We start from the raw sequence: 11,694 nt of genomic DNA, 5'->3' as shown, positions 1-11,694 counted from the left end.
ACCGGCGGGGCCGGGTCCCCTCCGCGCCGGAGGAGGAGCCTTTAAAGGCGAGGGGCGGCCCCGGGCTGCTCGCTCCGGAGGGCGAGGGAAGGGGAGCGAGCGGCGGCACCTCCTCCTCCCCCCGGACGCGCTGCCCCGGCCCGCCCCGCTCCCCCCCGGTGTCCCCGCCGGACATCTCAGCCTCTCGCCGCGCTCTCCATCCCATCCCTGTGCCCTCCAGCCCCTCTCTGAGTCCCCAGTGCCACACGTCTGTCGCTGCTCTCCACTCACCCCACACCGTGCCCTGCACACCATCCCGCTCCTGTCCTTCCCCGTGAGCCCTCAGCCCTCTGTGCTGCCCTCTCCGTGCACCCCTCGCTGTGCTCAGACCCTCCCCGGGCAGGACAGACTGTCCCTGGTGGGGACAGTGTCACCCTGTCACCCCCCACCCCGACATCAGCACAGGTGACACAGCTCCACCCAGGTGACACTCAGGGCCACAGTCACCACTTCGCTCCCACCTTTATTGCCTGAGCCTCCTTCCCAGTGGATGGAGGAGCCCTTTCTTGCTCCCCTTCCTGAATTTCGGGGGTGCTGGAGTTTGGAGACCCCCACCCACACTTCCTGCCCGTCTCACTTGGCACTGGAGAACCCCAAAACTCTGGGAGGCTCCACGGCCCCAGCGCAGTTCCCAGGGCCCCTGGGCAGACTCCAGAGTGGATCATCCTTCCCTATCAGTTATTTATACAAATACTGGAACTTCTAAGACAGGCGGTCTCCAAACGCGGCAGTTTGAAGTCTCAGCCAAATGGGGGGATGTTGACAAAGACGGAAAAAATATGTGTAAAAACGATCTGGTTGGCATTTCTTCCCATTCATGAGCTACGAAAGCAGAGTCCTGCTTTTACGAGCTTCATCTTTACAAGGCTGTTTTGGATTTTCAGAGCCCTCAGCCAAGGGCTTGGTCGGATCTCACTGAGCTCCCAGCGCCGGCCTTTGCTGCTGGCTGGGAGCGAGCTGGGAATTGCTGTTCACAGGGCACTTTGTGCTGGCCCAGAGCGGCCCCTGGCACACACACAGCCTGCAGGGAGGCTGCTGTGTGTCCTGCCTGCCTGCACAGCTGCTCCGGGGGACACTGGCACTCAGGGCTGGCTTTGGGTCTCAAAGCAAAGCAGGAGCACCCATGGGATTGTCCCTGGGTGATGAGGGCTCTGGGGAGTCACCAAGGGCCAGCCACGGGGCAGGATGCCCAGCTCTGCCACCCCTCTGGGCTGCTGGCTTCCCACCCCTCCCTAGGCTTTCCATCCTCACCTCTGCTTCCCGTCCTCGCCTCCTTTTCCATCCCTGCCTCCATTTCCCCGGCAGGGCTGGGCTCTGCGCTGGCCCCCAGACACCCACGGGGCTGCCAGCCTCATCCCTGGGCATTTTACATCCCGTTTTCCTGGCCTTCCTCACCCTGCAGGGAGCTCCCCCCGCGCTCCCAGCCACAGACAGACACACCGCCCATAGCAGGACAGACAGCCGGGGACAAGCAGGCACCCAGCCCCGGTCCTGACGGCGTCTCTGCGGAGCTCAGAGCCGGGCCAGCCCCCGACAGGAGGGCTCGATGCCCTGCCCGCTGCCGGGGCCGGGCGGGGCTGCGGAGGGGAAGGCAGAGCCCCGGGCTTTCCTCCCCGCCGGGGAAGTAACGCGGCTCCGTATCTTTGTCCCACTTTTACAGCTGGAAAAGCTGAAGCGCAGAGGTGCTGGGTCTCACCCAGCCCTCACCCCCACCCCTGCTGCTCCAGAGCTTTGATCCAAGCCCCCACAGGGATGGAGGCTGTCCAGGGGAAGCACCCTCGTCCCTTTCCCATCCCTGCCACCCTCCAGGACCTCTGGCCTGGCTCTACCTGCACGGCCACTGGCAGTGGGGAGGCAGGGCCAGCCTGGCAAAACGCCACAGGAAGCCAACGGGTCAAGGGTTGTTTAGAAAACTCTGGGAAAATATGTTTATACCATGGATCAGAGCAGCTCCTCTGGCTGTTGCTGCAGAATAAACAATGGGTATTTAAAAATACATTTTACACACAGAGAATCGGAATCAATTAGGGGAGATCCCTGCTTGGGGAGGGCTGGGATGAAGGGAGCAGACTTCTCCTTGCCGGGCAGCACATGGAGTTCCTGGTGCCCACGGATGTGTTTGGAGAGAGGAAACAGATGCCTGAGCTGATCCCAGACACATCTGAGGGCACACGGGCCCTGCTTGGTCCCAGAGAGTGAGGGGTGAGAGCTCAAGTAGCAGCTATGGATAAAACAAAAGCTTTTTATAGCTGAGAACTCACTCCCTCCCTGGCATGTGGCTGCATACTGGTACAGGACACGAGATAAACCCAGCACACGGTGCTGCCACTGCTCTGGGGGACACCAGAGTCCCCTCTCCCCTCTGCCTCAGCCTCCTCAGCCTCCCATGGCAGCACAGGGTCCCAAACCAGCCCCAGTGCAGCAGGTGATGGCACCAAAGTGGGTTTCACCCGCCCATGCCAAGGGAGGACAGCACAGGATGAGGGCCATGGGATGCTCTGCATGACGAGGTGCCAAGGAGCACCACTTCACCCAAATTCCCTTCCCAGGGTGGCAGCTCTGGGCTCGCTGGGGCGGGCACAGGGCCAGGCTGGGCTTTGGGAATGGGTCTGCCCCGCCTGTGTCCCCACAGAAGTGACAGGCTCCCCTGGACTTTGCAGAATGCTTCCCATATCAGATCCGCAAATCTCGCTTTGAAGTTGTTTGGGATTCTCTGTCACCACATTTCCTTGTCAGCACATAAACAGGCTGTGATGAAGCTTTAACCCCTGGGTACTGCCTGTCCCAGGAAGCCTGCAGGAAGCTCCACATAAACTCAGGTCCCCATATAAACCCTCCTCCCCCGGCAAAGGCGGGCACAGCTCTGGGAGCTGCAGCAGTCAGGGAAGGGAAAAATCTGTGTCAGAATAATAAAAAATGATAAAAATGTGCTGTTTCATGGGCATGCTCAATATCCCGAGGCAAATATCCCATAGATAGTGTGTACCCCATAGGGGGTACCCCACAGACAGTGTGTACCCCACAGACAGTGTGTACCCCACATTTACAGGGCTCAGGCAGGGTCTCAGCTGTGTATCTGTGCATCTTCAGACCCTCTTGTACATCTGGAGCTCCCCTGAGCCGGCTGCTGCCCCAGCACAGCTCCCCCATCACCCAGTGGGACGATCCCTGTGCCCCCCCCGGCTCTGCCACCCCAGCCCCGGGCATCCCAGGGGCTCCGAGCTCCCACGTCTCCAACACGCACATCCTGTTTTCCAGGCGAAGCTCCTGGGAGCTCCTGCCTCCCTGGTGATGAAAGAGGCACCCGGAGGTCGGAGCCGGCCCAGCCGGGGCTGAGGTCGCTCTCTGTCTGTTTGTCCAGCGGGGTTTGCCCCACGGACACACGGCTGGGCAGGAGGAAGGAGCCGTGCTGCCCTTCAGGGGCCGGGCAGGGCTGCTGGGGTCCCCCTCCTCGCCTGGAGCACCCCGGGGTGGACAGCTGGGGGTTGAGGGGTGGGAAACCTGCGATGGAGAATGCGGCTCGGGCATGGCTTCAGAGGGCAGCGGAGGGAGGCACGGGTCTGCCCCGGGGCCATGCTGGCCGGAGCAGGCAGCCTGAGAGCCGGCACAGCCCCGCAGCCCTTCCCGAGCCACGGCAGCACCGGGAGAATGAGGGAAAGGGGCACCGAGATCCTGAAACCCAGCCAGAGACAAAGGCTGCACTGAGGCCACGGCGGGTCCTGCTCCTGCCCCCCAGATCCCTGCACAGTTCTGGCTGCAAATTAAAAAAGAAATCAGAGTAAAGCTGTTTTCTTTCCTGCGTTGTTGAGAGGAAAGCCTGCGGCAGCAGCAGGGCAGCGCCTGCAGCAGTTATTCCCAATTTCTGGCATTTCTATCAAGCCTTGCAGGTTCTGTTTCTGACAGGTCCCATCTCCCTCCAGCTGTTGGAGAAGGGACAGTCCTCATGCTGCCAGCAGGACCACAAAGGCTTTGCAGATGTTTTCACAGCTCCTCTCCCGTTGTTTCTGGTTTTCTTTCAGCTGTTGCTAAAGCAAACTGGGGTGGGGGGAGGAGGGAGAAGTCTGCAATAGCACGGGTGCAGATTTCACAAAAAGTGTGGGAAGTATCGAGAAAAAAACAACAGCAGAAATGACCTCAGAGGGAGCTGAGCTTTCAGGCAGGGCTTTCCCAGGGAGAGAGGAGCATCCATGTGGCATTCCCAGCTCCCCCAAAGCAGGGTGGGAGGGAGAGGGTCCAGCCCCACATGGGGGGAGCTGGCAGGGATGAGGGAGCTGCCAGTGCCACCCAGATCTGCCCCTGCATGCCAGGCACCCTGTGCCAAAGCTGTGCCCAGCAGTGCCCATCCCTGCTCCCTGTGTCCCCTCCTGGGGCTGGCACCGGGCTGTGCCCGCTTCCAGCTCGATGTCTGCAGGGACAAAACCAGCAACAACGAGGGGGAGAAGGAGGAAGAGGAGGAGGAAGAGCCAAACACTCCCTCCCTGGCTCTGGCCAGGGGTACCACGGTGAATCCCGCGTTTCCAGACCCAAAGAACCCATCCCAGGGCTGCGTTTTGGGGTGCTGAGCACCCCCAGCAATGCCAGGGTTGTCCCAGCCAGGGTTTCCTGCCCAGGGCTGGGGCCAGCGGAGATGCCCTTCCCAAAGGCAGGATGGGCTTGTTTATGGGGCAACCTTTATCTGCACGAACAGCCCTGGGGCGGGCAGCAGGGCTGTGGCTTCGTCCGGGTCTGTCCTTATCGGCCCCGCCATCGGAGGGGAATGTAAACACCGAGGGACGGGGTGGAAATGCCGCGGCACCGGGACATCCGTGGGGTCCACCGTCATGCCGTCCTTCACGGGGCTGCGGAGGGGTCCGGGGGAGGGCTGGGGTGAGCAGGGGGCTGGGGATGAGCCTTCACCCGGACAGGAGGTGATGGATGGGGAGAGATGAAAGCTGCCGGCGCTCCAGGCAGGAATTTATCCTTCCCTCGGGTTATTGGTTCCTGTGCCAGCAAATCCCGAAATCACAGCCCAGGGCAGGTGGGGCCGGCCGGGGCAGGGCCGGTGATGGCCCCCAGCCCCTGCTGCATCCCCAGGGCTGCTCCCACTGCGGGGACAGGGGCGTTTCGTGACTGGTAAAACACATTTTCCTCCCCAGGAGCTGCCAGCGGAGTGAATCCTCCCCCAGAGCCAGCCCTGACCCATCCAAAGCGGGTCGGGAGCAAAGGCAGGGCTGCCGGGGGACGCACACCTCGGAGGGCACTGCTGCTCCCGATTTAGAAGGCAAAAATGCGATAACTCGCCTATCACATGAGGATGACAAAGGGCTTTCCAGCCCGGGGAGCTGCCCGTGGAATGGGCAGATAAAATGCCCTGGAGGGGAACACTCTGTAACCGGAGGGTGCTGGGAGAGCACCCAGTGCCTCTCCCTGTTCCCGGGCAGCTGGAGCTCTTGTCAGGGGCAGGAGGATCCTGTCCCTGTCCCTGTCCCCGTCCCTGTCCCTGTCCCCGTGTGCTGCCCGGAGCACTGAGGGTGACACCGCGGTCGGGCTGGCCGTGCCGGGATGTGCCCTACACCCTGACCTTCCCCGGTCCCTGACCCCACAACAGCCCCGCTCTCCAGCAGGAGGAGGAGGAGGAGGAGGAAGCGGCAGCGGCCGCCTCTCTGGGTTGGGGGTCACTGCTGATGTCACCCCGTGCAGGAAATGTTGTTTTCCTGCCCCAGTGCCCACTAATCGATTCAGCAGCTGGCACGGGGCGAGGGCTGCCTGCCTGGCACCACAGCCTGCCGGGGGTCCCGGGGGGTTTTTGGGGGCACCGCTGCCTGTCTGGGGTCCCGGGGGGGGTTTTAGGGTCACCGCAGCCTGCCTGGGGTCCCGGGGGGTTTTTGGGGTCACCGCAGCCTGTCTGGGGTCCCAAAGAACCTTGGGGACACCGCAGCCTGCCGGGGGTCCCGGGGGGGTTTTTGGGGTCACCGCAGCCTGCCTGGGGTCCCGCAGGACCTTGGGGACACCGCAGCCGTGCCCATTCCCGGCCTGGCAGTTCACCGCTGCCCTGCACACCGAAACGCTGCCCCGCAGAGCTCTCACCGACCCCCGGGACCCGCGGGCCGGGGCTGGCCCCGCGCTCCGGAGCCGTGCGCGGCTGCCGAGCTCCATCTGTCGGGGCCGGGGATGCTGTGTCCCACCGGGACGGCCCCGCCGCGGCCTCGGTGCCCGGAGGGGCTTCACGGCGGGTTTCACCCCTGGGTTCCTCCCGCTGCCCAGCCCGGGGGTCCCAGCGCTGCTCTTTGGATATTCTCTTTATTAAAGAATTGAGACAAAGCCAATTTCCCACCCGGGGGTCCCCGCCGGGAGAAGCGCCCGCGGCACCGGGAAACAGGACAGCCAAAAGCGGGGGGCACGGGCTGGGGGTGCCTCGGGGGGGAAAGGGGAGGAAATGGGGGGAAAAGGGAGAAAATAAATGGGAGAAAATGGGAGAAAGAGGGAGGAAAAGGGAAAAAAAGGGAAAAAAAGGAGAAAAAGGGAGAAAATGAGAGAAAATAAATGTGAAAAAATGGGGGAGAGAGGGAGAAAAAGGGAAAAAAGGGAAAAAAAGGAGAAAAAGGGAGAAAATGAGAGAAAATAAATGTGAAAAAATGGGGGAGAGAGGGAGAAAAAGGGAAAAAAGGGAGAAAATGGGAGAAAATAAACGGGAGGAAAAGGGAGAAAATAAATAGGAGAAAGAGGGAGAAAAAGGGAAAAAAAGGGAGAAAATGGGAGAAAATAAACGGGAGGAAAAGGGAGAAAATAAATAGGAGAAAGAGGGAGAAAAAGGGAAAAAGGGAGAAAATTGGAGAAAATAAATGGGAGGAAAAGGGAGAAAATAAAAGGGAGAAAATGAGAGAAAATAAATGGGAGAAAATGAGGGAGAGAGGGAGAAAAGGGGGGGAAAAGGGAGAAAAAGGGAGAAAATAAACGGGAGAAAAAGGGATAAAATAAAAGGGAGGAAAAGGGAGAAAATAAATGGGAGAAAGAGGGAGGAAAAGGGGAAAAGGGAGAAAAAGGGGGGAGAAGGCAGAAAAAGGGAGACAATGGGAGAAAATAAACGGGAGGAAAAGGGAGAAAATAAACGTGAGAAAATGAGAGAAAATAAATGGGAGAAAATGGGCGAAAGAGGGAGAAAAAGGGAAAAAAGGGCAAAAATGGGAGAAAATGGGAGAAAATAAACGGGAGAAAATAAACGGGAGAAAATAAATGGGAGAAAAAGGGAGAAAATAAATGGGAGAAAATGGGAGAAAGAGGGAGGAAAAGGGAAAAAAGGGAGAAAAGGGGGAGAAAAAGAGAGACAATGGGAGAAAATAAATGGGATAAAAAGGGAAAAAAAGGGAAAAAAAGGGAAAAAAGGGGAACCCGTCGGGGGTCCCGCCCAGACCACGCCCATTTAGCGCTAAGCCCCGCCCCCACCCGGGCTAAACCCCGCCCCCGCGGGAATTCAAAATTACATTAGCATAACCCCGCCCCCTCCGACCAAACCCCGCCCACCCCCGGTGTGAGCCCCGCCCACTCCCGTTCCCGCGGCGGAAGGGGCGTGGCCCGGGCCGGAAGCGGCGGGCGGGCGGCGGCGGCAGCGCCGGTGCTGCTCCCGGTCGCGGTCGCGGTCCCGTCATGTCGGGCCGCTGCTGCCACGGGCAGACGCCCAGTCGCGACATCCCGGGCCCCGGCAAGTGCCTCGCCCTGCCCGACGGGGCCCCGCTGCCGCCCGGCGACTACAGCACCACGCCGGGGGGCACCGTGTTCGGGACCACGCCGGGCGGTGAGCGCCGCGCCGCCGGGGGACGGCGGGGAGGGCTCGGTGTGAGCACGGGCGTGCCGCGGGGACAGCACTGCCGCCCTGCCCCGGTACCGGGGCTCGGTGGAGGTTCGGGGGCCGGGACGGGCGGAGCTCGGCTCGGGAGCCTCGGCCGCTGATCAGTTCTGGTCGCTGATGTTTGCTCTGGCGGCAGCAAACCCTGCGGCTTTTGGGGTTTTGCTTTATTTCCAGCCCCAAAGTGTGGAGGCACGGGCTCGTTCCCTCTGCGCTGTCCTGGGCAGGACGTGCCGGGACTTGCCCTCGAGTCAGGGCAATAAATTATTGTGCCAAGGGTTCTGAAATAAATGGGCTTTCTATTCGTAACAGGTTCCTCTGTCGCAGAGGTTCTGTGTCCCCATCCCCTTTGGGAGCTCGTTTTTGGCAGCCAGAAGCGGCTGCGGGTGGCGGCACGGGCTCGGTTTGGGCAGTTCCAGCGCCCCGAGCCGGGTTTTGGGGTGATCCTGGGGCCATTTCCTTCCCACACCTCCAGGAACCCCCCGGTGCCCATGGCTGCATCCTGCCCGGAGCCGGGAGAACAGCGCTGCTGGTCCCGCGGGACTGCAGGGGTTAAAGCGCGGGGACAAGGGGAGGTGACACCGCTGACAAAGAGCCGGGCTTGGGGCTTCTTCTGGCCGGGCTTTCCCTCCTCTGCCAGCAGCACCTGCAGGAGCCTTCCCCGGCCGTGAGCAACCGGCAGAGAGAGCGATTAGCACGGCAGAAATTAAATGAGCAATTAGCGGCAGGCAGTAATGAGCCCTCCGGGGCTGCCAGCCCTTTGAGCCCGGGGAGTTCCTGGGTGTTTGTGCCCGGGGTGTGCCCACTGCTGGGGACACCGAGCTGGGGACACCGCGTGCTGCCCGGCCCTGCTGACGGGAGGACAGACAGACGGGTGTGTGTCTGCCCCGAGGGGCTGCCAGCGAGCAGAGCATCCCCTGGTTGTGTGGTTTTTGTGCTGAACACACCCAGGAACGCGGCTCTGGGCGTGTGCAGGAGCTGTGACAGCCTGCCCGGGGTGTCCTGCCCCGGGTGTCCTGCCCGGGGTGTCCTGCTCCCCCTGTCCTGCTCCGGGTGTCCTGCTCCTCCTGTCCTGCTCCCCCTGGCTTTCAGGAGCTCAGGGCATGATGAGGCTGTTGGAGGAAGGTGGAAGAAGCTCCCAGTGCTGGTACAGAGCTGCAGTTCCAGGAATCCCTGTTCTCTCCCTGGAGAGGAATTCAGCACTCCTCTCCCAGCCAGCTGATTGTAGATCCTCCTCCTGAAAGAACTGGAGCTCGGGATCATCGGTGAAAAGTTGTTTTTTTTTGGTGTTTTGAGAACTCCCTGGCAGAACACAGCTGCTGGACGTGTTGTTTTATGTATTTATTGGATATTTACAGTGCTCAGACCAAAGGGAGTTGGTTGTTCTGGGACAGATGGTGGCAGGAGCTGTTTGCCCACACGTGTGTACTTTAGTTAACGCTTTTGGGGAGGGCACCAGGACAAGTCCCTTTCCCTGTGGCTGGAAGGGGAGCAGAGCAGGACACACCTGCCCCAGAGGGGTGTGCAGCCTCCTTTGGGAAGCAGAATTGTTTTCCAGCACTTGCTGGGTTAAGGCTGAGGGATCCCTTTTTCTGCCTGTGGTTTTTGAGCTGCTTCCATGAAATTCCTTTACAAGAACAGGGTGTTCAGTGGTGTTCCTAGAAATCCATGCCTGGAGGCTCAGCGTGCTTGGCTGGAGCTGGGTGGTTCCTGGTTAAGCTGTGGAGCATTAACCAGCAGTGTAAACCCTGAGCAAGGTGTGTGTGAGTGCTGCTGTGCCAAGGGAAGTGTCCACGCAGGAATTCCCGCTGGGCAGAGCTCAGAGGGACAGCCCTGCCCTGTCCCCTGCTCTGTGTCCACCTGCAGCTTTCAGCCCCGCTTCTGGCCATGAGAGGGAATTAAATTCAGTTTTCTGTTTGCTCTGTGGGCTGGTGTGGCCTTGAGTGAGGTGGAAGGGGCTGAATCTGCTGCTTCCAGCCCCTGCCCGGGGTTTGGAGCCCTGTGCTGCCTCGGGGCAGAGTTTGGGTGCCTGATGTGTCACCTTTAGTGGAGGTACAGTGTCAGTGCACCCAAAATTCTGGTGAGGTAACCCAGATTGAGGTGCTGCATCACAATTATCACTTAAAATCCAATCCCTGAGCGTTTTGGGCTGTAAGGGACCTTAAAGATGATGGAATTCCCTGCCCTGGGCAGGGAGGGCTGAGCCTGTGCTGTCCCCCCCAGGTACCAGGATCATTTATGACCGAAAGTTCTTGATGGAATGCCGCAATTCTCCGGGTGCCAAAACCCCTCCCTCCGACCTTCCCGACATTCCAGGAGTCACCAGCCCCAGCGTGGAGGAGCTGAAGCTTGAAAACCACCACGTGCAGAGCTGTGAGGAGAAAGTGAGCGCAGGTGAGCTCAGACAACAGAACCCAAAGCCCCAACAGCCTCGGAGGGGCTCTGCTGGTTCCTAGAAGTTCCAGAGCTGGAGTGGAGCCAGGAGGTTCCCAGGAAACCTGGCCAATTCTCCAGTGACTTCTTGGAAAGTCACAGTGGGCTCAGTGTCACAGGGTGACGGGGTCTCGCGGTTTGATCCTGCTCTGGGCCCCAGCAATGTGGCTTTGGCAGTTTTTGGGTGTCATTTGATATGATTCCCATCAATTCGGGGTTTGGGAAGCTGCTGTTGGGTGAGGAGCCCTGTGGAGAGAGAGCAGAGGGGCAGCTGCTGCTGCCTCTCCCTGAGCTGGGCCGTGCTGCAGCTGCTGGAGTTTCAAGTTACAATTCAGAGCAGGATTTTCTTGGGTTTTTAATATCAGCCTGAGTGGTAAATTCCTCCTGCCTGTTTCTGTCCCTGGTATGACAGGGACGCTTCTCTGAGGCCCTGCTGCAGCAACACGAGCCAATATTGCCCTTGAAGAATTGTTTTTAAAGTTATTTGAGGTTATTTCTTGGTGCAACCCGAACCTACCAAGTGCAAGTATTTATCTTCTCTCTAAAAATAAAAATCCAAAGGCTCTTTTTGTGTGCTTGCTGCAAGTAAAACCTTTCCAGAGTCGGGATTGCCTCGTGCCTGACACACTGCTGTGGCCTGGAGTGGCTCACAGGAGTCCCTGAAATGCAGGCTGGGCTGTGACACTGCCAGAAAATCCCTGTCCCCAGGAGCAGCTCCTGCCTGTCAGGCTGTGGGAGCAGCCCTTGGGATAAGGGGTGTGAAATGTGCCTGGCTGGCTTCTGTCCTCTGTACTTCTTTCCATTCCTTGTGAGGAGGAAATCCAGGGGTAAGAATCAATGATTTCAAGGGCATTTTCTCTGCTGTGATACATCTGAGGGAGATCCCCCAGCAGTGACACCTTTACCAGAGCTTCACAAGATGATTTTCACACCAACCCTGCTGCCTGAATGCAGCTTTTAAGCCCAAACCACCCCATTTCTGAAGCACAGCTGCCAGCCACTCCTTCACTGGAATCTTTGCTATTTAATGTTCAACCCTGAGGCCTCACCCGTGGTTTTGTCCCTCCCAGCAGGTGAGGAAGAGCAGTTTGACATGGACATCTAACACACCTGCCTGCAGAGTGCTGATCCAGTGAAGCAGCAGGACTTGCCTGGAGGATTCCCACCAGCCCATGCCTTGAGTGCCTTCCTGCTCTGGGAAAGGCAGGTTCCCTCAGGAGAGCAGAGTCCTGTTCCAGGGGCCAGGCCTCGGGGTGCTGCAGGAGACGCTCTCCCCCCCTTGGTTTGGGTTCCAGTTTTATGCTTTTGTTAATCATTTTAATACTGTAACAGAAATGCAATATAAGGGAGAAATAAAAAAATCACGTGGAGTCTCCTGGTGTGGAGATGAATGCAATAAA

General features: G+C 59.3%; 1 protein-coding gene across 2 annotated transcripts; it reads left to right on the top strand.

Annotated features, from left to right (window-relative positions):
* Positions 1-7,576: 7,576 nt before the first annotated feature.
* Positions 7,577-11,694, top strand: EIF4EBP1 (eukaryotic translation initiation factor 4E binding protein 1). Of its 2 annotated transcripts, none has more exons than XM_064400316.1 (3): positions 7,577-7,810; positions 10,085-10,255; positions 11,368-11,694. In XM_064400316.1, the coding sequence occupies exons 1-3, from the start codon at positions 7,663-7,665 to the stop codon at positions 11,397-11,399; spliced, it is 351 nt and encodes a 116-aa protein (XP_064256386.1). In that variant the 5' UTR covers positions 7,577-7,662; the 3' UTR covers positions 11,400-11,694. The 2 variants fall into 2 exon arrangements, with proteins under 2 accessions (XP_064256386.1, XP_064256385.1); XM_064400315.1 differs by having other exon boundaries at positions 11,365-11,694.

The sequence above is a fragment of the Passer domesticus genome, chromosome 28 (assembly GCF_036417665.1).
Source record: "Passer domesticus isolate bPasDom1 chromosome 28, bPasDom1.hap1, whole genome shotgun sequence".
Taxonomy (NCBI): domain Eukaryota; kingdom Metazoa; phylum Chordata; class Aves; order Passeriformes; family Passeridae; genus Passer; species Passer domesticus.
This window is presented reverse-complemented; position numbering and strand designations above follow the sequence as displayed.

Bases quoted from the DNA above. Each gene is read 5' to 3' on its own strand.
- EIF4EBP1 (XM_064400315.1), top strand. From the start codon at position 7,663: ATGTCGGGCCGCTGCTGCCACGGGCAGACGCCCAGTCGCGACATCCCG. The intron at 7,811-10,084 runs GTGAGCGCCGCG...TGTCCCCCCCAG, and splicing joins GTTCGGGACCACGCCGGGCG to GTACCAGGATCATTTATGAC. The intron at 10,256-11,364 runs GTGAGCTCAGAC...TGTCCCTCCCAG, and splicing joins TGAGGAGAAAGTGAGCGCAG to CAGGTGAGGAAGAGCAGTTT.